We start from the raw sequence: 26,514 nt of genomic DNA, 5'->3' as shown, positions 1-26,514 counted from the left end.
CACTATCTCTATGAAAACTATACTAAGAGAGAAATTTCTGTTTGACAGGAGCTTAAAAGTAGAAACATGTTTTAAAACCACAATTTAATTATGTTTTATGACAATTTTTTTCTTTCACCAGATTCTGAAAAACTAAGGAAAAAGCTTATAAAGTCTTATTCCTCTTATTCATAAGAGCAATTTACATGCACAAAAACAAAATGACTTTAATTGAAATAGAAGTCTCGGGTGGGAAATGTATCCAGATGATCCAAGTGCTAGCTGAAGAAATCTCAAGATTTCTGACCATATTGGTAAAACAGATGTGAAATATAATTTGAGAGTTAATTTTAAAGGTGTTCTACATAGGACACAATGGATGAACCTAGGCTTGATAGATTAGTGGCTGAAATATTCTTTTCTGGACTTAGGCTCCCTAGCTTTCATGAAGAAATTTCATCAACCATTTTCCAAAGATAAATATTTGCCATAGTTACTTCGATGTTACTCTTTGACTACGGACAAGGTTCATACAAATAAAAGTCCTTCCAAATTGACATTTTTATTTTTCTTCCAACATGGGGAAGCATATCACATGTTATATTTTTCTGGTCTTGATTCCTGCTCTTGTAATTTCAGATATCTTGATAAGCCCGCTGAGAAACATTAAGGTATGTAGCTAAATATATCAAGTCCCCTACTTATTTCCTCAGAATTTTTTTAGCTTTAAGCAGCAACTGGAAATCCAGTATCTGGATCCTTCAATACTTCTTCAGCCTTCTGCCTGCCTGATTTGAGATATCTTCACTTACCAGTACACTTAATTCGGCTGAAATTCTAAACTTCACAGAAACTACTTCTCTATGAAATTTCATGCCCTGGGCTAGCTGGCTCAGACATGCTACGTTTGGATATGAAGCAGGCAAAGTTAGGCTGGTTGATTTGAAGCCTGTAAGGGATTTTGGTCCCTCACTCTGCCTGTCAGCAGCTCCTGTGACTTCTTTTATGAGCTGCTGATAGGTACCCTGAGGGGGACCCTATTGGATCCAAACTTGATTTATCTTCTATCTGCTGAATATTATGTTGTACATTTCATTTTTATAAAAATAATAATATTTGTTTTTTTAAAAAACACGGAATTAAGAAATAATGAATCAAATATAGCAAGGAGTACTTCCATCAATTTGTGTATGATAGTGGGGTGTTGCATAGTGGTACATACATACATACATACATACATACATCAGAGAGCTATCCACCACACCTTTGTTTACCTAACTTACCTAAAATTGAACTTAGACAACTCCACAGACATGGGAAGGAATATGAAATAATCTTGGTACTCTATGCTTCTGAGGAACAATAGAACAACTCTATTAAGAAAATATATTTATTATAGTTAGTATGATTATTTATGGCATATTTTCCAGATGTTTATTTTTTTTCTGTTCATGTATTTAATGTTTCCAGACTAGACAGGTTGGTAAGCTGGTGGGGATTTGTTTGGTAAGAACTCAGCCAAGGTTATGCATGCTGATTATTATTGGAGCTCTCATTTATTGTGATGCTCTCGCTTAAAATGAAAAGAAATGTGGAATAACATACAGCTACCATGCAGCATATCTGGTAAGATACAGCATCTGTTGTTTGGCAATAACTAATTCTCCCCCCCCCCCTCTATTTGTAGAAAAGAAGTGCCACTGATGTGGTAAGTAACCTTTCATTTAGAATGCTGGTCATTAAGTTTCCATGCCACATGAAATTTTATAAATATTTTCTCTTAGTGAAATGCCTCTTCATTGCTGGGCTTAAAGATATCATTTACTCAGCTTGAAAGTTATATTGATTTCTTCAGAAATTATTCCTCTTGTGTTCAGGGATGTTTTAATTCTGAGCAAATAGCGTATTTCATTCACTCTTGCAAAGTATCCATCATGTGCATGTGTGTGAAGGCCTCATCACCGACATTTATGAAGGAGACTACCTCGGTCATGGGTTCAAATATCTGTTTGTGTTCCCTTTACAGAAAGAAAATAAAATGCTTTAGAAGTTTGCTCTTGTATTCTGCCTCATAGCAACCTACAATATAAGACTTGGTCTGTGAGGATCAGAGATCAAAATCTGACCCACAGATCCCCCCTTCGTATCATTTTCTGGATAATTCTTGTGTTGTGAATATGCTGAACATATATTTGGGCTTTGGAATTCATTTAAAAAAATAATAGGAATGGTACCAGAAAATGAATGGGGTCAGGTGCAATTTAAGTAACATTTTGTAAGTAAATAAAACATTAATAAAATGTAATTAGCATTAAAATAAATTATTATTTATGTAACATGAGGTATTGAAAGATCTTTTTGCTACCTCAAACAAAGTGTTTAAAATAAAGATAAAATATCAGCAGTATATTTCTTTATAACCATATGACTGTTTTATTCTCTAGCACACCCAAGGCGTAGAAATCTACTGGGTAAAAATTGACTGCAGTGTTACTTCCAGGTTTTCCCGTAATGTCATCACTAGTCGAGCTGTCAATCGTGCCAATGTGTCCAAGGAAGCTCGCTTTGATGTGGAGCTTCCCAAAACAGCCTTTATTTCCAACTTTACCTTGTATGTACATTATTTTCTTATTTCTCTGTGCTTTGGAGATCACTCTAGCAATAATTAAGCCATTCAGATGCTGTTAATTTACCATGAATCATAGAGTTGCACTTGTAGATGTCAAAATATGTGCTCAAAATAGGAAACCTAAAACTAAGGTCTCCCTTACAACCTTTCCGTTCTCACCAGTCTAGATAACTGATTCCATTATAGCATTATTCTTACCTTCATCCTTTTTAGTGATCATCCGAAAGGGGACAATCTCTTACATAAGCTCCTCTGAACTAGACTTTCTCTCTGGGTAGAGTTTTTACCAATCTCCATTGCAACATCCAGAGAAGGTCTTCCTTCATTTTTCTTCATTATGTTTTCAGTCTTACAGAAGCAGCATTCTTTCCAGCCTCTGCATTATACCTCTCAAATAGCCCCTTTATTTGATGAACTGAAGCAAAATAAATAAATAAATAATAACATCTCTGCGTGTATATTCAGATATCTGATGTATCCTTCAATAGGACAATTGATGGTGTCACTTATCCTGGAATCATAAAGGAAAAAGAAGTTGCCCAAAAACAATATCAACAAGCAGTTTCAAGGGGTCAGACTGCAGGGCTTGTCAAGTAAGTATGTGAGGCCACACCGAATCTGTTTCGTTATTTCGTTTCCTGTCCTAACTATTTATTCAATAAACAGATGCTAAGTATGTGAACAAAGAGCAAATGTAAGTATTAAATGATGGGCTATATTATTCAGCATGTGAATATGTGATCATCCTTTTATGTCTCTCTTGAATCTTATGAATCTTCCTGTGTTTAATATGTGAAGAGCTTCTGGAAGAAAAACAGAGAAATTCAGTGTTTCGGTCAACATTGCATCATCCAGCAAAGTTACTTTTCAATTGACTTATGAAGAACTGTTGAAGCGAAAGTTTGGGAAATACGAGATGTTCATAAAAGTAAATCCAAAGCAGCTTGTCAATAAATTTGAGGTACGATCAAATGTATTGTGTTTTTATCCTTTAGTAATTTTTGGAAAAGCTTGTGAGTTTCAGAACTCTTTCTGGGAAGTTTATCTCTCCCATTAATTTAGAGACAAATGTATAAATAACTATGGAAATAATTCTTTTTTTATAATGCTTTGTTTACAATTTACATAACTGGTATATCTGATTATTTGCTCAGTCTTGCTAACATCAAATTTTTTTAAAATCAATGTTACAGATTGAAGCAAACATCTTTGAGCCTCAAGGCATCAGTGAACTTGAAGTTGAAGGGACATTCCTCAACAATGAACTGCTGCCAGTCGTGAAAAAGTCTTTTTCAGAAAAAAAGGTATGCCTGGTAATAGACTCTTGAAGGTGATTCAGACACAGGTAGTTCTTGCCTAATGACCAGTGGGATGGGCAATGGCAACGGGGACTGCCAGGATTTCTGCAGCTAAATGCATTGTGTGGCAATGGGAATCCCAGTCCCAATTACCATTGTTAATTGAGGATTAACTATAGTGAGTTGGAACATGAGGAGTATCTGCCATGATGATGGTCACCACCTTGGATGCAGATTCCCCTGGGTGGAAGTAAGTACAGAAGAAGTCAAATGGATTCATATGCAAGAAGAGAGAATCACAATGGTGACATGCCTTGTGACACTATCCAGAAGAAAAGAAAGAATGACCCCTTGAATATATTCCTTAAAAGTAATCTGTTTGCTTCATGGAACTCAGCTGGCAGGTAATTTTGTCCCAGTCAGGGCTCTAAGTGAGACATGGCACAGGGCAACCACAATGAAAGATACAGGCACAGAATTATTTGAGGATACTTCACTACATCAGGAATAGACAATATTTTCCTAGAATAGTTAAAGAACTGCACTTATACAAAATACATGGGTCAGAATGAAAAAAATAAGCAGGGCTCAAAAAAGGGATGAGGCTGAACCCAAATAATAATACTGAATATATTTAAGCCTTATCACATCTAATCTTCACACTTTCAAAGTGTTTCTGCTTTACAGTATTTTTTATAGTTGAGCGAGATAGCTTATGGCCAAAACCGCATTTCCCCTTGAAAGTAAACCCTAGGTTGAATTTTGGGGATGGGCTTAATATAAGCCCTACCCCAAAAATAAGCCCAAGGGTGTGCATAGCCAGCACAAGTGGTGGCGAGCACGTGGGGGCCGATGGTGTCCAGTAGCAGCCGCAGCCCACCAGCCCCTTGGTGCAGCACAGGTAAGACCAGCACAGAGGTGGGGGGAGGAGTGTGATCTGGACATGCCATGCACTTTTCAGAGAAATGACAGAGACCAAGCTTCATCTGGTTGAAAATAGGGCAGTTGGAAATGGAGGGATTCGCTCCATTACCAACTGCCCTATTTTCAAGCAGACAAAGCTTCCAGTCTCTGTCAATAGCAACATCAGACTTCCCCCCTGGGACGGAGTGCTCCACCGTCACCGTTGCTTCCCCCTCTGAGCTTCAAAGCAGCTGTGAGACAGCACCTGCCTCATTTAAGCCAGCGGCAAAGGTGGAGCTTGGTAGGGAGCGGCAGGGCATAGCCCAGGCACAGCCCAGCAGCAGCAGCAGCAGCAGCAAAGCAATAGCAGAACCCCCCGGGATGGCCTCATTGGCAACCACTGCAAGCTACTAGTATTTACCGGTAACAGGACTCGGTCTGGGCGCTTAGTGTTACGGGTAAATAGTGGTAGCTTGCAGCGGGTGCCGGCAAGGCTGTCCTGGGGGGATTCTGCTATTGCTTTGCTGCTGCTGCTGGGCCGCATCTGGGCTACACCCTGCTGCTGCCTCCCAAGATCCAGCTTTGCCGCTGGCTTAAATGAGACAGGTGCTGCCTCAGAGCTGCCTTGCAGCTCTGAGAGGGAAGCAGCGATGGTGGTGGAGCATTCCATCCCAGGGGGGAAGTCTGCTGTTGCTGTTGACAGAGACTGGAACCTTCACATCTCGGTGGTGGTGGGATAAGCTCTCCAGCTCTGTGGCCACAGAGAAATGCCATCAAGTGGGAAAGCAGGTGCTGGTAATTGTAACCCCTGAAAGTAGTGCTTATTTCAGAGCCCCAAAGAAAGTAAGACTGGGTCTTACTTTTAGGGAAACGTGGTAGAAAGAATGTGCACACAGAGAAACAATAAAGTCAGTGTCCATTTCCTGTTCTTGCATCTGATGTATAGACAAGATTCAAATCTGATCCTTAAAAAAACATGTGATTCAGTGTTTCATTCCAAGCTGTTTCCTCTTATTTGAATCCATGAACACTCTTCTTGCACAGGTCTTTCTTTTTCAGGTTCTTTGAATTATGATGGCTTTTACATTTATATGCCTTCCTTCATAGAAGAAAGTAGTCTTTACAGTACATATAGGTATTGAGCTAAATTAAATTAATAAAGAGTATTATTATTAAACTGTGTTTCACCGTTGGTACAAAGATTCCATTGTAATCTTTGCCATGTTTTGGGGAGTATCTGTTGGCAACCTATTTTGTCTTGTAGGATTAGACACTGTATTGTCTTCTTCATCACACTAATTCATCACAATTCCTTCTTGCTATGAAAGCTGCTATTGCTTCTCCTCTTAGCATTTCTAAATGAAATATCCTTGTCTTCATCAAAATATGCCATGCTGTCTATTTTAATAGAATGCAGGGAATTATGTATCACTTGTGTCATTTTAATTTCTTCATATCTTAAACATATTACATTGCTGAAGTGAAAGAGGATAGTTTTATAAGATTTTAAATATATACATATGTATTTGAATTCCAACACATGATGTGCTTCACATTGCTTTGGTCTTATCCTGGTATTTCTTGACTTAACAACAGTTCATTTAGTGACCATTCAAAGTTGCAACAGCTCTCAAAAAAGTGACTTATGATCGTTTTTCACAGTTTGCAGCATCCCCATGACCACGTGATCAAAATTCAGATTCTTGGCAGCTGGTTCATATTTATGACCATTGCTGTGTCCCAAGGTCATGTGATCACTTTGTGTGACCTGACTAGCAAAGTCAATGGAGAAGCAACATTCACTTAACAACTGTGGCAAGAAAAGTCATAAAATGAGACAAAACTCACTTAACAAATGTCTCACTTAACAACATAAATTTTGGGCTTAATAGTGGTCATAAGTCGAGGACAACTCATCTTTTTCTTTTATGAGTAGATTGTACTAGAAATTGCAAACATTATTTCTTCTTCCCAGTATTACTTTGTTAGTATAGCATAGGGAATCATGCTTTTGATCATTTGCATTATATTCTGGTTTTCCTCTCTGCCACATCACTTTGTTGTGGGATATTGGGAACTATTTTGTCATGTTTTATCCTCTGTCCTCTCAGTTATTTCTCAACTTCCTTTCCTGTGTTTTTACTCCCACTATCAGTGTGTAAAGTGTGCAGTGCCTTAGGCTTTCTTCCAGATACATTACTCATTCTTGCAAAGCATATTCTTTTTACTTTTTACTTTTCCAAGGCTTCTTCTTTGCCCTTTGTGAAGGTACTGTACGTTAATATTTTGGAAAAGTGCTGGATGTTTGATAATGAAAACCTTCCCCTATATATTTCCAAGTTCCTGAAAAGAATTTCTACCAATGAACAGATAATGCATTTGGAAGTTTAAGTCATTAATTACATTAGCCAATGTAGTTACATTGTTTAATATGGTATCATAGACACTTGAGAAGTCAAGTTGCAGTGCTGAATAGTTTCTGAAGTCTAGTCCACATTTCTTTTCTCAGTTTAATCTAGTAAGGGATCACTTGCTATTACAGAAGGGTGATCCATGACTGTTTTCTTGCTTCTTTCCTGTTTCTTTTGGCCTTGGTTCTTCCAGAATGTGAAGCACCACAGCAGCATTTTTATTAGAAAGAAGACTTTTCTATAGTTTCTATTATAAAGCAGTTCAATCGCGTCAGATCTCCCTGCTGGATTGCTCATGGCCTTTCTGCCTGCTTTGCAGATTGACAAACTCTTTTGTTCCTAAATATAAGTTACTCTCTGCACTTGCCCAACAGAACACTCTTGGGGGGGTGAGGGCATAAATAGTACATGCTTAGTGCAGGATCATATGCAGTGATGAAGTCAGTGGCTTCAAAATGGTGGGCAACAATCAGACAGTCAAGGCCCTCCTCCTTTTGACTTGGTTTTGTAGAAAAAAATCTGGAAGTTAGTATGAACAAAAACCAATAAGTTCTTTACTGAAGAACATAAAACAATGCCTAACAGTTGTGTTGCCATTGATCTTCAGTGGGAAATGGGGCCAGTTCATGGTTGGCACACATTTCTTCATATAAACGGAATATGGGAACTAAAAGAGGAACTAACCCTTGCTGATGGGTAAAACTTCTGCAATGACACATGTAGGAATGGTGGTGAGGAAAGTAGCGATTAGAACAAGGACAAGGAGGAACAGGAAACTGGCTCAGTAGCCAGGATAATAGAACAAAAACAGGGAACTAACCCAGTGGTCAGTTCCAGGAAAAGGGAACTAGCAAAGGTGCTGTCCAGAAAGTCATGTATTGATGGTTTTAACAATAAAAGGGAAATGGGATGGTTGTTGGGTGGTTCCAGAAATCAGGGGTGGGCACAATACTAAAGTATAAAGCCTACCTCAGAGATGAGGGTATTGCCATTTGGCCATTAAGTGTCACGCTTAATGACTGCTTGTGCATTTGACCCTCATTGCAATGGGTTTGAATGTAAGTACTGTACTGAATGTCTGTTTTAAATTTAAATAAACCTCCGGATCCTAAAGTGAAACTTTTGTTGTGTGTTGCCTCCTGTTTCATTTGAACAAGTTTTTCCCCTGATACAGCCTAGAACTGGTATGGTACATCCAGCATTATGAAAAAAGTAATGAATAAAATCAGTGAAGAAGGAGGAAATAAAAGTAATAAATATCACCATGAAAATATGACAAATGAAGGAAGGAATGAATGAATGAAGGAAGGAATGAAATAATCCTGAGTGTATAAGTGTAGCTCGTAAGAGGCAATGCAGAGTAAGATATGTAGAATAAGTCTTCATAGACAAGAAAAGGAGATAAAAATGCAAATGTTCCACTGCTAGCTTTTCTTGCATTTACTTCTACAGATGCAGAAAGCTGGTACATACAATGTGGGATCTTCCAATATTTAATAATTCAAAATATACCACAGTTGAAGTTTGAAAGCAACTTGTGGCTCATCCCATTCTAAATATTCCTCTAAAAAATTCCCAAGGCTTCCTTCCTCAGAAATTTTACATGTATAAAAAGTAAATCAATAGCTACTTGTTACAAGCTGTTTATTATTTCAAGTATTGAAAATTTTAGTTGTTGTAATAAGTATACCCATGCACTACTTATAAGCTTGTTGTAGGGCTCTAGTTCACTATTATAAAGCATGAACACAGGACAGGATAGGCTTCTAGATTGATAAAGTGTGTATGGAAGTAATATTTGAATATAAATTGCAGAAGATGTACTGAGAAATATTATGGTTCATTATGCTGGATTGCTGAATGAAAGCAAAACTTCTGCAGATTGTGCTCTCTTTATTTGATCAAATCTAAGATGAAGAATTCTTTTTTTTAAAGGCCCATGTATCATTCAGTCCTACTATTGAACAACAACGAACCTGTGACAATTGTACAACTACTCTGCTACAAGGAGATTTTGTCATTAAGTATGATGTGAACAGAGATTCTCCTAATAATTTACAGGTAAAATCTAGTTGTCTGACATTTAAACTAATATACCAATGCAAAAACAAATCCAAACAAAAGACCCTACCACAAATTAATACTATCTTTATTAACATTTTTAGGTAGTAAATGGATACTTCGTACACTTTTTTGCACCAAAAAACCTTGAACGTTTGCCTAAGAATGTTGCCTTTGTAATAGATGTCAGTGGCTCCATGTCTGGACAGAAAATTTGGCAAGTAAGTGAACAACACAAATTCTTGTAACATTGCTAGAAGGATGATAAATTGTACAGCAGATAAAATCAGGTCCTACAATCTTTTACTCCAAGTTATTTCTGTCTTGCAAGATTTACACATATAGTAAAATATGTAGCATAGTAAACTTGAAATTATTTAATAATGTAATTGAACTGTACTGCTTCATTCTTAACTTTTAGCTAACCCTTCTTTTTGATGTGGTGATTTAGGCCAGGGGTCCCTGGCTACGGCCTGTTCGGAACGGGTCTATGCAGGTGGTGGGCAAGTGTGTACATATGCGTGAAGCTCTACCCTCCCGAGCATTGGATGCTTGTGCTCATGCATGAAGCTCCAGTCACTTCAGCGGCAACCACTTCTGCTCACACAAAAAGCTCCACTCATACAAATAGGAGCTGTGCGCGTTTCTACGTGCGCACCTGCCACTCACACAGAACCATCACCTCTCCCCCCCACCCCCACCCCACTGCCAAGCCAGAAAGGTTGGGGATTGCTGATTTAGGCCATATATTTATTTAGCTCCAAAGTCATACAGAACATTCTTCCAGCTGACTCCTGAAGGAATAAAACACTTTAGCACTAAAATGAAATATGGGTCATTGGCAAGCTTGAACATTACATTGCCAGCTGCTTTATTCAGCTTTACAACTAGGGTGAGGACTCAAAGTGGTGAATGTGAGTATAAGAGGACCTTCTTTGAGGAAGCAGTTTAATTCTGAAACAATCAGTTTGCATTTAAGCAAATGAATCAGTCTGTTCATGAACTATGTCAAGAGTCAGCAAATTATTAAAAATAGATAAAAATCTAAAATAATAGTATTAATAATTTTTAAAAGACCAACGTATGAAATTATCATTGTTAAAAAAATCTTAGCTATCCTCTAGTAAGATTTCATGTTATCTCAAACATCCTACCATTTCATGGGAGAAAGGCAAAATCTCACATAAATCGGGAAAGACTTAACCAATTTTTATTTATGAAAAATACATATTAAATTTAATGTTGATGCTTCAGGGATGATAGTGTGGAGCCTGACTGCTGCACAATATTGCTGACCATAGTTAGGAGACAAGGGAGTGTTGCCTCAGTGTGGATATCTACCTTTCGCAAAAAGAAAAGGCGTGATTTCTTTTTCCCTCAGTAAATATTTGTCCTTTAAGGATGTAGGGTTAAATAGTTGAAGACCTTGAGCAAACAAATATCATCAAAGATCTGTCAGCAGCATATAATGTGGGTGGCAATAGCAGGACATGGGCATAACATCTGGACTTAGGAGCTGATAATTTAAGAATTTAACTTATCATCTAACTACTTAAAGAGATAAACTCCTATCAAATAAAATATTGATTACTGGCAGTAGGGAACTACATTATTTTCAATTGGCTAATATATTGTAATTGGGAATAAAAATCATAGCACTGTAATGTGCAAGTATAGAGAGCCCACTGGGTTGAAACAAACACAGGTTGGAGTAAGTATGGACCAGAAGTCTTTTGTTGAGAGTTGAGAAATCCCTCAAATACAAAAGAATTTGTTCCATTTTATTAGATTTTTTTAAAATAATTCTAGGCAAAGGAAGCCTTGACGAAAATAGTGGAAGACTTAAAAGAGGAAGATCACTTCAATATCATCCTGTTTGAAGCTTCAGTTTCAACATGGAAAGATAACTTAATTCAAGCTACTCCAAAGAATGTGAACCAATCAAAGGAATTTATTAGCCATATAAGGGCGAGTGGAGGTAAGTAGAAAAAAAGAAAAGTTAGTTAAATTGCGATATTAGAATAAGGTTAAAACAAAATGGCTATATTAAAAAAACACTACATTGAAAATATTTGAATCTTCATTTTCATACGCTGAAAAATTTGAATCCCTGCTTTTACATTGTAGGAACAAATTTTAATGATGGTTTATTGACTGGCATTGAAATGCTGAATAATGCTCATGAAAATAAATCTGTACCTGAAAGAAGCGCCTCTTTAGTTATTATGTTATCTGATGGGGAGGCCAATGTAGGTAAGTAGCTGAATGACCAATGAATATGGGAATAAGACCGCTATTCAGTCTCCTTGTTTTCACGTAGTCTTCTCCATTCTATCTATGTCACAACCCCAGGTGATCATGTGTCACCTATATACTTTTGTGCTGTTACAGAGGACTGGGAAGGAAGATGATTTATGTTCTTGCATCTCACAAGAGTATCCAAACCTGTTTCTCAGCTTTGTGAGATTTAGGAGGTACTTACTGGCCAGTTAGAATCATGGACTCCCAAGAAGTTTCTTTTGGCAGAAATAATCTAGTTCCACCTCCAGTATCTATGAAGAACTTGTCTCTGTGTTACTTGGTAGTTTTCGCACTACCTCAACAGGCTGAAAATTAATATTCTTTGTGAGAGGCATTACAGAAGTCCTGGGAGAAGCTCCCAGAAATGCTCCCAAATGACTGCTAAACTCCTGAAGCTGCTGTTGATTGATTGTTTATCACTAGTTTCAAAATATTTTGGAATCAGGTAGGGGGGCTATAATACAATACATCCAGGGCTTTTTTTTTTTTTTTTTGTCAGAGAACGCCCAGAAAGGAGTTCCGGCACCTTTTTTTTTTTTTTTTTTTTTTACAAAAAAAGCACTGAATACATCTAATAAATAACAACAGTTTTTCCCAGGGAAAAGGCAGTGAAGAAGGAAAAAAATAATCAGATTATAATATTACTCATTCTTTTCCAACCCATTAGGAGGAGGGTTTGAAACTGAAAGTATTAGAGCCCTATTTTTAAATTACAGGATTGCTCTGCCCAACAAGGTTTTCCCCACAAACTTGTTTCAGATAATTGTATTATTTAATTACGTTTTGTGATCCTTTCTGTGCAGGTGTATCAAATCCCAGAGATATTCAAGAAAATGCTAAGAATGCAGCTAAAGGGAAATATCCTATATACAGTCTTGGGTTTGGTTATGACGTTGACTATGCATTCTTAGAGAGATTATCAACAGAAAACAATGGTGTGGCTCGCCGCATCTTTACAGACTCAGATGCAGCCTTACAACTACAGGTAGAAGAATAAGTATATGAAAGGTTGATATTTATATTTATGATGAAATATTTCTGTGGCAGAGAAAGGTCACTGAGTACAAGATATGATAACAACACTACCCTTACTTCGATTCAGACCTGAGAGAAAAAACATATGTGTTCTCCTCTCCTCCCATTTATCCCAATTTCCTATGTTTACCATCTGAAAACTGCAGGAATTATACCCCAGATGAAGTTGGTAGCAGCTTCTATTGGCCATAAAATGTATTGATTCTCCAACAGAGCAGCATGGTGACCTAGCAGTGAAGATGCTCACCTCCCACTTGGAAGGTCTAGAGTTCAATACTAGGTAGCAGCAGATGTTTCTCTTTTAGGGCCCAAAGAAAAATATCTGCTGCAAATTCCATGGAAGTGTCAGGAAGGACTTCCAGCTAGTAAATGCTCAGCTCTATCTAGTCACTCTGACTCTACTACAAACCAAAAGACTGCAGAGTCATAAAAAGAAAAAAAAATGATTCTACAAAAAAAAGCAGTTTGTGTATATCATGGCTGCCAAAAGTTAGACATTTGTGCCATTTCCTCTCAGAGCTCTGAATCTGTCACTGAGACATGATATGCTGCCAGCAAGCATTCTGGTCTACAATGTTCAAAGATGTGCCTTTGGCCCAATTCTTAGCCCAGATGACATTGAAAGACAAAATTAAAAAAATACAATTCAACTTTCTCGAACCAGTGCCCTCAGTGTATATTAAGATTATAATTTTGTTACCATTCCTGCCTCCCATTGCTTCATTACTCAAGAAGACTGGTTAGACAAGATAGGAATAACTGCTAGATTTTTTTGTTCTATTTGATATATAATTTTCTTATCAAGCACAGAAAGGTCTCTGATTACTTTTTTCAGTTATAAGAGGCCATGGAGAAAATGGTATCTCATCCCATCTCAAGCAGAGGTGTATAGGATCCAAAAGTAGCCAAGAGAGATTAGCATATATGTCCCTCCCACACTGTGGTGAAGAATCAACTAAGAATATATTTATATACCATAAAACACAGAGTGAGAAAATATAGGAATCCATTGTTAATAATAGGTTTCATCATTCCTGGCACTTCCACTGAGCCGACAGCCCTGAAGAAGTGCCGATCAGCTGGAAAGCAGCACTGATCCTGGCACTTCCACGGAGCCCTGACAGCCTTGCAGCTCCAGCCGTCTCTCGCTCAGGCTTGTGCACTGCTGCCACTGGTTCAGCTCATTCCCCTCCCCCGCTAGCATTTTTCTAGAATGGTTGTGTACCACCTGCCAGGTGCCAATGTACCACAGGTGGTACCCGTACCACTGGTATAGAAAAATAGTGTGGTTAAAAAAGCAACCTCTAATTTCCAAAATTTTGATTTCAAGAATAAATACCCTTTTAGTGTTACAGTTTTTAATCACCCTAATATCTATTTTGTTCCAGGGTTTTTATGATGAAGTAGCCAATCCTTTGCTTACTGAAGTGGAGTTAGGCTATAAAGAAAATGCCATCTCAGATTTGACTCAAAATAGTTTTAAACATTATTATGATGGCTCTGAAATAGTTGTGGCTGGACGAATTACAGATGAGGAAGTGAACAGTATCACAGCAGAAGTAAAGGCTCAAGGGGTAAGTTAATCAGTTCCAGAAACATAATTCTGTAAACATTGCTGAGAAAGTAGGTACTCCAGGGGAAATTATTAGATAATTTACCTGCCTTTATTGATGATCCAGAAGATAGAACTAATTGTGAAAAATCTGATTTTGGAGATGGTCTCTATTTATATTGTTTCTAGAGATAGGAAAGCCATTCAGATTACTGGTATAATGGCTAATTGTTTCACTTAGTAGCTAGCCAAACTGAAATTAAACTTTCAAGCCATATCCATCCTTCCACATTTCAATATAGTTTCATCTGTCATAAGACTCACACAAAGCATTTTCAGGCAGTGAGGCATCATGGGAGGCATCCATATTATTCCTAGTTTACATGGCTGAATGTGGTCATGTTGAGCTGGGTGACTCAATGCAAGATATTAGAAGGGGACTGATGGCACCTTTTCCTTCTAACATTATTGAAAGGCACAATTTTTTTTGAGATGCAGCACACTTCATCAGATGCATTGAGTGGCTAGGCTGGTGTGGGATTTAAATTGAGATTTGACAAGCAGGTTAATACAGGTATGTGTGTATGTATTTAATTTAAAAATAGTTATATAGTGATTACAAACCAAAAATATAGTTTACTTGAGAGAAGTACTGGTATCTTCTTGGGTAATAATTGTAATGTGTTAGAAACCCATGGGGTTTGTTGAGACTTTTAAAGACTGCCTGAATTTTTTTGATATATGTGAATTCAGCCATCTGTTGCTCAGTCTGCATAAACATAGAAAAAAACACCTGTATAAAAGTGTAGTGCTGAAAAATTATAGTGCAATTATAAATCCAAACTTTTCCTTTCTTGTAGGCACTAAATGAGGTGACATATACTGAACAAGCTGATGTTGAGGAAACAAACAAAGCTTTTGAAGAGCAACAATACATATTTGGAGAATATATTGAGAAATTCTGGGCTTATCTCACCATTCAACAACTTCTAGAAGCACGGTAATGTAGGACTTTTCAAACAGATTTATTATTTCTGGTTACTCCAGAGAAGTTCATGAGGACTGGTAGAATGAATCACTTTCTATTCCTTTCTTGAGAAAGATTATACTTTAGGGTTAAGGTTAATAGTTTCTGTTTTAAAGATAAATTTAAAATCCAATCAAAAGAGAAAGGAAATTTAGTTTCATTCAGTAAAGCCTGGAATTGACTAGTAGCTATTCATCATTTTTGACCTGGAATTGATCTGATCTTTTGGCCCAAGTTAAATTGCTTCAGATAATACAAGTAATTATTGCAGGTCTTCTAACTTCACATTAGACTTTGATAAGTTTAGTTTTAAGTCCCAGTCATTTCTTTCTTCTTTCAGGAAACAAGTCTTTTGTTGCGAAAGTATTAATGAGGCTCATATCCTACTTATTTTATTATTTAGAACAATTTACCATATATTTTTGCATTCCAGGGTGGAAAAATACTGAATAATTAATATTATCATGCTTAAAACATGTTCTAAATGCTTCTCCAATGTCCTTGCTTTTAGTTCTGTTGCACAGGGTGATGAAAAGGAAAACATTACTGCTAAAGCTCTGGAGTTGTCTCTGAAATATAAGTTTGTGACTCCGTTAACATCCATGGTTGTCACAAAGCCAGAAGACAATGAAGAAAGGGAAGCAGTTGCTGACAAACCTATAGAAGGTACAGATATTGTCATAAGGAAATTACTCTGTCTGGCTTTTAATGGTTTGGGGTGAGTATTCCTAATATTCACAGTTGACCGAGTCAAAAATGTCCTGGAGTAACAGGCTGTATACTTTCCCCTTAGATCAGGATAGGAAAGCATGAATTTTGTGGTGTGTGCTTTTCAGCAGCATCTGCCAACAGGCCAAGAGGGATCAGATTGATGTCAGTAGCATCATGGCATTGTAACACAAGCTCCACCACTTTTCTACATGCATTGTGATATTACATATATTCTCCAAAGAAGAAGAACTTGAGAAGAACAATCTCACAATATGGCCTTTGTCATATTCTTTTCTTATTTTTTACATTTTAACTTAAATATTTTAAAAATTAAAAAAAAAATCAAACAAACTATAAAAGAGATAGAGCAGTGTTTCCCAACCTTGGCATCTTTAAGATGTGTGGACTTCAACTCCCAAAATTCACCAGCCTATTGCTGTGATTAACCCTGGCAATTTTAAGACCTGTGGACATTATGGCTGGCCTGGGAATTCTGGAAGTTGAAGTCAACTTCACAAGCCAACTGGTCTAAAAGTGGCCAAGTTTGGACACCTCAGCATTAGAGCCATAAAAGGTTTAACTAAATTTACCTGTTAACCTCACCAGAGTTGTTCTTACAGTAGATCCCCTCCCTCTCAAAAGCCTTATAGTTTTTGTCATGTAAGATCATGAAGCCCCCCCTTAAATGAAAGAATACCAATCTGAAATGTATCATTCCTATCAAAAGAAGATTATCACTGAAAGGATTAAAGGAAATAAAAGTCTTGATGCTGCTGCTTTGCTAACTAACTCCGTGTCATGAATCGATGGAGGAAGGGGAAGGGAATAATTATGTGTATAAACTATGTTTTGTAATATGTATAATTAGAGATGATTTGGTCAAGCCCTTTTAAAAGGAAGTGGCTGTTGACATTGTGTGCACCCTCCAGCCTATCCTTATTGTGATAGTCAATTATATTTTTTTGCAGTTAAACTAGTTTGGCATAAAAATTAATGTTTCTCTTTCTCTCTCTACCCCTTCCCTCCTTCTCTCTGTCTTTTATCATCTTTGGAAACAGCTGAAGGTAAACTGAGTTGTAATTCTTTGCCTTTCTTCTAGATGAATATGAGCTTATTATAACATTTTACTTTGAATGATGAGTTCCAGATTTAATTGAAAAGAAGCAAACAAAGCAATAATAGGTCAATGGTGTTTTAAATAAGTTTAGCTCAGATCTCAGATCTTGCCATCCCATTGGTCAGGTTTAATGGAATGTTATTTTCACAAAAGAATATAATTTAAATATACAATATAAAGGAAGGTATATGTAATATTTTCTAAATATGTAACTTAATAATGATGATGATGATGATGATGATAAAGTTGGAAGGGACCTTGGAGGTCATCCAGTCCAACCCCCTGCTCAGGCAGGAAACCCTATACCATTTCGGACAAATGGCTGTCCAGTTTCTTTTTAAAAACTTCCAGTGTTGGAGCATTCACCGCTTCTGGAGGCAGATTGTTCCACTGGTTAATAGTTCTAACTGTCAGGAAGTTTCCCCTTAGTTCTAGGTTGCTTCTCTCTTTGGTTAGTTTCCACCCGTTGCTTCTTGTCCTGCTTTGGAAAATAGCTTGACTCCCTCCCTCTTAAATTTATTGTACAGCTTAGTTGATTGTAAGGAAAGTTTCATTTGAATCTTGCTCACCATCCCTATGCAGATGGGGAATGCCTTACATCCAGGAAGTTCATATTCACATATAATAAAAACAACAACCAAGTATTTAAAGGAATTCTATTACAGACATTGCTGGGAACAAATCTGGAATTTTTTGCTCCAGTAGTTCCATGATAAAAGTAAAATCAGTCACAAGTAAAGTTGAACTGGCATTCTGACTTCAATCTGAAAACTCTGCACAGATGTTTCATTGTTTTTGTTTAGCTTTTATAGTGATTTCTTCACTCACAGCAGGTTGGTGCTCTTTGCAGAGATTGTTTAGCTCCTGCATCACTTTCTGGAATGACCATTGTAGTATTTGTGGTAATTGTGGCTAAGGAAGGGTTTGGTGCTGCAGTGATGTGCAGAGGCTTTTTTAAGTGATAAAGAAAATAAATAAAGTATTTATTACTACTTTTGACAATGAATGAAGTAATTCCAATACCTCACTAAATCACAGGTGAATAATCCATTGCCCGAAGTCACAGGTAGTTCTCAAATTTTTTGCTTTCTTGGAGAGCCTCCGGGTCTCCTTTTACCATAATTGCCAAGCAGTGAAAAGAAGTGATCTTCCCTTATTTTGAGGCACAAAGTAAATGAAACCTGTGCAGGGTAAACCTTAATTTTGTGTAATTCCTGAAGTACTACACTCAGACCAAGAAAAACAAATCAAAAACAAAAAAAAATCTCAGTCCATAAACATGCAAGATAGGCGCACAGATTTCATCCTGTTGCTTGCTATACTGAATGTTCCTGTCCTTCCTTCAAATGTTATATAATACTTGCCTCCCCCCAAATATTCTCTTTCCCTGGCCCAATTGTGAACCTGGTCTTCAAAGTAATTATTGAAATGGAGCAGAATATTAACTGATGTACTTACCAGAACAACCACATGTGGAATAAATTGTTTTGTTTTTCTTTTCTTTTATGCAGCAAAGCAGCAGGTGTCCAGCTATCAACCTCCATCTGCCCCTTACTATTACTCTAGTGGTAAGTTTCTTTTTTTAGAGTTTATAAATATCTAGAACACAATTTCAGAGGGTTTGTAACATATATATTTGTGTCTATATCTATATCTATATATCTATACATACAGAGAGGGAGGGAGGGAGAGAGAGAGTGTGTGTGTGTGTGTGTGTGTGTGTGTGTGTGTGTGAGAGAGAGAGAGAGAGAGAGAGAGAGAGAGAGAGAGAGAGAGAGAGAGAGAGAAATCTTTCTGAGATCCTAGAGCATGAATCCATGAACTAAAAGCAACAAAATGGTTTCAGATCCTTCTGTTTGAGACAGAACAGCCAATTGTTGGATGTGGATTGGGACGTCTCATACTTACCTTAAAATGGGAGGCTCTTCAAAGAATGGATCATGTCTAGTGCAACTATTGCTGCCCGTGAAAGATAAAGTTCTTATTTTTTTTCTCAGCTCCATCAATCATCAACTAGAGATGATTATGTAACAAGAAAAGGAAATCAATGTTGGATTAAGGCTAAGGCCCATGTTACCATAATGTTACCCTGAATGTTCTTTCTATTGTAAGGGGAACTACAAAAATTACTAAATAGAAACTCTGCATCTTTCCATACTTTTTATTCTTACCTTCCTCTATTTCATTTTAAATGGTACACAAAGAGGGCACAAAAATAAAAATGACCCACTGATGGAAGCATGATTTTGGTGTAATTTCTTCTTTGCAGTTGATGGAGACCCACACTTTATCATAGCTGTGCCCCAGAAGGAAGACGCCCTTTGTTTCAATATTAATGAGGAGCCAGGGGTAGTGATAAATTTGATAAGAGATCCAGTTACAGGTGAGCCTGTCTTTTCTGAAACAGTGACTGAAACCAAGAAAGATATGGCACTGCTAGATCAATTCAATGTCTATCTAATTCCATTTGCTTTTTAGAGGTCTAGATAAAGAACAAACACATCATACAATAGCATGTAAACCTGAGACTCGTTCTCCTAAATTCCATTTTCTTCATAATATCCAGGCTGACTATTAAAGCTTTTTAAATTTGGACTGCTTATTATTTATATTTATTTATTTATTATATTTACTTTTACTTCTTTCTTCTGGCATACCCAAATGTTCCATTTCCATACTGTACAATGAACTTTAGCTGCCACTGTCTTGCATATTCATTTAATACTAAAGAAGCTTCTACTGCTCTCTTCACAAGACCTGTTTAAATGTTATGAATCCAGAATGCTTGCCACATAGGAGGTTTATATACTGGAGTCACCACAGATTAGTTACTGACAATCCCATATTCTAAAGTCTGCTATAGCAGCACAGGTAGATAGTAGACGTATTACTACAGTACCTCAGTACAGTATAAGTATCCCCCCCTTTCAATCCAATAGGAGTTAATTTCAGGGTTTGACTAGGTTATTATTGGAAAATTGAGCCATCAAGTCGATATGATCATAGATACGGAGGAAGGTGTAGGTGTGCTACTCCAAATGTTCATCCATTATACTGTTCCACTCTCTTATAACCACTTATACATTGATTCCATATCATGCTAGTATATCTAAATATTTCACCAATGTTGTTTACATGTGAACAACATACTCAGGGTTGCCCAGGCTTATCAAAGTTTCTGCTACATCCTAAAATTCACTCACCATCAATATATCTCAAGACAGACTATTTGCTTTAGTTCTGAGTATATATACTATTTTGTTAGTTTAGTATGGCTGTTTATTTATGCCTACTTCTATACTCTGGTTATCATCACCTTGAAAGTACTCTAACCGATCACTTCAAGGATGCCATAGTGATTCTTATGCACCAATCTAAATAACAGATGTAATTTTAAAAGATGGAACAAATCCAAATGCAGTAGAAGTAGAATTTTTTTTTTTTATTGAAAAGGCTTCAGAATGTTATATATTTTTTCCAGAGCTACCCACACTAGTATATATGACTTCTAGAATCTGGAATTACCAATTGCCCTTTGGAAAAGCTACTTGCTTATATTTAAAACAATATAATATTTTCTAAAGAAATAAATATGTAATTATCCCCAATTAGAGGAGATTCAGAAAATTCAGTTATTCTAAGAATAATTTATTATACTAAATATAAGAATAATTCATTACACTAAATATTTCAAGAGAGCTTAAAGCGAAATATGGGACCAATGGTTTTCTTGTTGGTACAAACATAATATTATGGTAAGGGAACATGCTATTAATTAAGATTAGGGGAAAAAGAAATAATCATTTCATTTTCATTACAATCAATCCCAGTTTGGAATTCTGCCTCCTGAAAACCAGGAAAAGACATCTTGGTACTCAACTGCTTTGAAACTCATCTCATTTGGTAGTCAACGTATTTTGACGTGAACATTTTCTGCCGGTACTGATTGTTGGTTTGCTGCTCAAGGCATAAGCTAGAACTTATCGCTGTCAGCTACATTGCAACTTAACTATATTATTGCTTATGAGAAAAATTTGTTTGGTACACATTGTTTTTGGGATTCATCACAACTCCTGAAACTAATTAACAATGAGTAATGAGGAGTACAATTGTATTTACAAATATGTTACTTATAAGCATGCCATACCTTTAACCTCACTTTGGGACTTTAGGCATTACTATTAATGGACAGCTTATTGGAGATAAAAAGAGCATCAATAATGTAAGACCACAGAATACATACTTTGGAAAACTTGGGATTGCAACTATGAATCAGAATGTAAGGCTTGAAATAACAACTCAGAATATCATCCTTCAAAATGGTATGAAAAGGACAGTGTTCAGTTGGCTTGATGAAGTTACCTTACAACAACCCAGGTGAGCTTCACATACTTCTAAATGTATAAAAGTGTTATTTTGAAATCAGGGATGGGTGACTTGAAGCTTCTGTAATTTTGCACATCTCTTGGCCTATTGCAAAAGCCTAAGGCAAGATACCAGATCAGACTTCTGACAAGTTATCTTTATTTCGTTGCAGAATGCAATGAGAGAAAAAAGAAAGTCAGACAGAATGGATGTTCCCACCCACTGTTTCTATGTCTGCACTGCCTTTGGGCTCTGCTCTTATAATCTCTGTTTGTTTCAACTCTACTAATAATGCATTCCCCCGAAAGACTAACCCTGAAAGAAGGTGATCCTCACAAGAAAACAAGTTTATCCAGGTCTAATATAAACTAAGTGAGGTAGATCTAAATGAATTCGGCTACAGAGAGGGGCACTATGCTATAAATTTATGTGCAGATATGAGGCATGCTTTATAAAAATAAATTATGTGAACTATTAAACGTTCTATAAGGCCCATGAAATATAACCCATTGTTCATAATGCAGCTAGTCCTCAACTTACAATAGTTTGTTTAGTGACCATTCAAAATTACAACGGCACTGAAAAAAGTGACTTATGACTGTTTTTCCACACTTATGACCACTGCAACATCCCCATGGTTATGTGATCAAAATTCAGACGCTTGGCAACTGACTCATATTTAGTGTCCTGGGGTTTCAGTGTCCCGGGGTTATGAGATCACTTTTTGCAATCTTCTGACAAGCAAAGTCAATGGGGAAGCCAGATTCACTCAATATTTGTGTTATTAATTTAACAAGTGCAATGATTCATTTAACAACTGTGGCAAGAAAGGTTATAAAATGGGGCAAAATTCACTTAACAAATATCTCATTTAGCAACATAAAATTTGGGCTCAATTGTGGTTGTAAGTCAAGGACTACCTGTAGGTAAAATATATTTTTGAAACATATATAAAATATATATTTTCAATATATTTCAGATACTTAATATGCTCATATTCTAGTTATCTAAAAAAACCAATGTCCCACTGAAATAATTGCTTTGGAGTGTGTTTGTGTGTGTGGGACAATATTTCAAGGGAGAATCTGCTTATGTCACTGAGACTGAGGTGAGAACATCAGAGAAAGGGTGTGGAGTCCATGGCTGGCAAGCTTCTTCTGTTACCAATGTTTCTCAACCTTAGCAATTTTGGGATGTTTTGACTTCAACCTTCAAAGTTCCCCAGCCAGAATTCTGCACGTCTTAAAGCTTCCAAGATTGAGAAACACCATTACGGGTAGTCCTCGACTTACAACTACAATCGAGCCTAAAATTTATGTTGTTAAGAAAGACAGACAACTGAGTTTTGCCCCATTTTATGACTTTTCTTGCCACAGTGGCTAAATGAATGACCACAGTCATTATACATTAGTAACACGGTTGTTAAGTGAATATGGCTTCTCCACTGTCTTTGCTTGTTAGAAGGTTGCAAAAGATGACCCTAGGACACTGCAACCATCATAAATATGAGCCAGTGGTCAAGTGTCTGAATTTTGATCATGTGACCATGGAAATGCTACAACGGTTGTAAATGTAAAAATGGTCATAAGTCACCTTTTTCAGTGCCGTTGTAATTTCAGTCACTAAATGATTGATTATAAGTTGAGGACTATCTGTACAGACACCACATATTGTAAGATCCTGCCTAGCTATCCCTTCAGGAAAGTATAACTCTTGAAACAAGTGTTATTTCAAAAGGGTCTTTTACTGAGAGAAAGTGATTACAGAGAAATCAGGTGGAATCTGACATTCCTGCGTGAAACATTAAGCTAAATTTTCTGTTGTCCAAACCCCACCCCAATGCCCCAGTCCAACAGGGGCCAATCCGCTGGTGTGAAGTTGTTGTGAGACCTAGAGCTGAAAAGGTGATAACAAGTTGTTCTCTGGTGCCACAACTTTGGTAGCAGGCAGGAATTAGCCGGAAGGAGTCAAGCCAAATGGCCCTGAGAGCCCATTTCCCCCTCCCCAATTCCCATGCAGATACATCAAAGTGAAGGAGTGAAAAGGAGAAACAATGTAGAAACATCCTCAATCCCCAACTCCCTTCCCTCCAGAATGGCAGCATTCTGGTAGGGACCTGTTACATACTTTGATTCATTGACGAAAATGGGCCTTCCAAAAGTGTAGCACATAAACTATATCACAATACTGTACATATTTAAAAGGTAGGAAATTTTCTAGGAATGGTTTCAACTGCAATTGACAAATCTAATTTGACAAGGATGGGAAGCTGGGCATTCTACAGGATTTTTATGGGCATTTATATTTTTGAAACTGAACATGGTTGAGGGGCAGAATTGATTGGCTATAGCAAAAGTTAATGCTAGGCGTAATTTAAACAACAGTCATGTGCTTACAGATGCCTTCTCCAGAAATGGTTCTCTCCTTGCAACCAATTTCCTAATCTGAATCTCTGCATTATGCATGTTAATAATCACTTTTTCCTGCTTGGTTTCTCTTTTCCTACTTAGTCTGACACTAAAAATCAAACGAAAACGGAGCCTAGAGGTTTCAATGGATAATGGAGCAAAGTTTGTTGTTGTTCTACACCAAGTGTGGAAGAAACATCCATTGCACCGAGATTTCCTGGGATTTTACATGGTGGATAGTCACAGATTATCTGAACAAACCCATGGTTTGCTAGGTAACACAAAGATATTATTCTGAGGGATTTTTTTTTCACTGCTTTCCTTTCACAAGGCATATGGTCTTCTGATATGGCATGAGGTTAAACTCCTGACTGACTTGGCATGAGATTAAACTGGTTTAGCATTGATTTGGCATGAGATTAAGTAGACAGAAATACTTGCTTTTTACTTTTGTTTCTTTACAGCAAGGCAGTATTTATTTCTGGGTTGTGCCTTCTCCTAGACGTGATTCTGTATAAAAGTTGTTGGGGTTTTAGTGGGTTTTTAAAATTATTATTATGAGCAATTTCCAGTTTGGTTTACACCAAGCATATTCCATTCGATCCCTATATCTAGATCAGATCACACCATTTGACATAGGCAGCAATAAATGCACCCTGATTTTATTTATTAAACAGAGCAAACATCAAAACAGTTAATTGGCAGAATAGGGTAAAAGACAAGCAGAAGGGGAGAGAGAGAGAGAGAGAGAGAGGGAGGGAGGGAGGGAGGGAGGGAGGGAGGGAGGGAGAGAGAGAGAGAGAGAGAGAGATGAACATTAGGCAGAGATAGAAAACAGTTATTGTAGTCAGAAGATGGGCAGCATAAAAAAATAATAAATAAAATAAAAAGTAAAATAAATGGAATGATAATTTATTAACCAAAGACCATTTTTAAATAAAAAAGTACAGAACTTCCCAAATTAACTGGAAACAATTTTCTAGGTAATTAACATAGACAGTTTCAAATGATTAGTTAATGTTTTGGTTATCCTACGTTTAATCCTTTAATGTACAGAATAGAGATGAAAAATGGAATCACCAGTTCATTCCTTTTCTTTTCTGGACCTTGAAAGAAACAATTTGGTGGACAAGAATAATATAGCCAACCATTTTGACCTGGGGTACCTTCCCTGGCTTTTTTTCCTCCCATAATAAAGAAGAAACTTCTCCCTAGTTAGCAGTTTAGAACCAGAACCTTCATTTTCTAGAGCCATCTTATCTTATCTGTAGTTCTTTATCTTTTCCACATGTACAACACTCATACATGAAGCACAAGCAATTTCCAAAACAGAATTTTGGATCATTCAAACAGGCTTATTTTAAATGTGAGCCTTAGTGTCCCATTGGTAGTGTGACCCATGTAAGGCAAGCTCTCTGAAAACAGAATAGTAATGTATGCAACATTTCTACATAAATAAAAATAGAATAGGGTAGCTATAAAAGTAGATACATCCAACTTATAGCCACCGTTAGCCCTAGTCAAATGCAAGAAGTGGCCCTGCTTATGATTTGCCCTTGTATGACTGACAACTATTTAATCAAGTTCATGTTTTGTTCTCAGACGATTGGCAACTGTTTAATAATTATTGCTGCTGCTGTCATGTTTATTTTAAGGGCAATTTTTCCACCCAATTGACTTTGATATAATCGAGGTCCACCCTGGATCGGATCCAGAAAAACCAGATGCCACCATGATTGTGAAAAATAACCAGCTGACAGTAACCAGGTAAAGAGAGCCTGATGTTTTAGCCGATGTTGACATGGTTGCATGAACTGGATGCTCTAAGCTCACTGCTTTCTGTGTTCTATTGCAGGGGATGGCAGAAGGATTACACAGCTGATGTCCAGCATGGCACCAATATCCCTTGCTGGTTTATTCACAACAATGGAGATGGCCTTATTGATGGCAATCACACAGACTACATTGTTCCTAGCATATTTTGAAATCAAAAAACCTTCAGAAGTGTGATGATGGTGGTGATGGTGGTGATGATGATTAAAAAGTCCATGCTATCATAACTGCTTGCGATATCATCTAAAGATTTTGTTGTGAATCTGCATAACTGAATCTGATACATTCATGGTACAATATGTATATCTCCTCCTTAGATTTAATTTCAATAAACTGGAAAATTTGGAATTGAATTTAATTATTTGATTTAATTATGCATTTATTTTCTATTCACTCCTGAGTATTTCTAGGCAAGCTTACCTAATTAAACATTAAATATGGAAAATCTATAAATTGCAACGTAAAAATATCTCCAAAATGTGTGTGTGTGTGTGTGTGTGTGTGTGTGTGTTTGTGTGTAAGCTCCCATAGCAGACACACAATTTCCCCATTAGAGAACCAGTATTAATATCCATAGATGAAGAGATGGTCGAAATATCAAAACTCTACTTTGCAAGAACGGAAACTACTGCAAACCATCATCAATCCATTGATGTCAACTGCTCCAAATCCATCTGCTTTGAATAAGTATTAAATAACATGGTGAACAAGATGGAACCTTACTAAATTTTCAAGGCCAATTCCGAAGTAGTCAAGCAGATGGTGCCAATATTATTTTCTGACAGTGCTTAGAGAGATAATAGCAAGACTATCATTAATTACCATTGTGGAAAGAATGTTCACAGTACAGTTTAGGTTGATTCCCTCAATGGTTTTTTCATTTT

The 26,514-nt window shown here is 36.9% G+C and overlaps 1 protein-coding gene across 1 annotated transcript; it reads left to right on the top strand.

Annotated features, from left to right (window-relative positions):
* The first annotated feature begins 511 nt into the window (after positions 1-511).
* ITIH3 (inter-alpha-trypsin inhibitor heavy chain 3) lies at positions 512-25,988 on the top strand. The gene is made up of 21 exons (XM_039353887.1): positions 512-650; positions 1,667-1,687; positions 2,424-2,590; positions 3,097-3,201; positions 3,407-3,569; positions 3,802-3,912; positions 9,156-9,281; positions 9,386-9,502; positions 11,091-11,259; positions 11,409-11,534; positions 12,386-12,567; positions 14,006-14,191; positions 15,030-15,169; positions 15,708-15,862; positions 16,966-16,971; positions 18,536-18,592; positions 19,294-19,407; positions 21,197-21,401; positions 23,900-24,072; positions 25,453-25,564; positions 25,653-25,988. The coding sequence occupies exons 1-21, from the start codon at positions 558-560 to the stop codon at positions 25,780-25,782; spliced, it is 2,658 nt and encodes an 885-aa protein (XP_039209821.1). The 5' UTR covers positions 512-557; the 3' UTR covers positions 25,783-25,988.
* Positions 25,989-26,514: the final 526 nt, after the last annotated feature.

Source organism: Crotalus tigris, unplaced genomic scaffold (genome assembly GCF_016545835.1).
Source record: "Crotalus tigris isolate CLP2741 ecotype Arizona unplaced genomic scaffold, ASM1654583v1 scf7180000018537.1059022, whole genome shotgun sequence".
In the NCBI taxonomy this organism is placed as follows: Eukaryota; Metazoa; Chordata; class Lepidosauria; order Squamata; family Viperidae; genus Crotalus; species Crotalus tigris.
The sequence above is the reverse complement of the archived record's forward strand: the minus strand, read 5'-3'. Positions and strand labels throughout refer to the sequence as shown.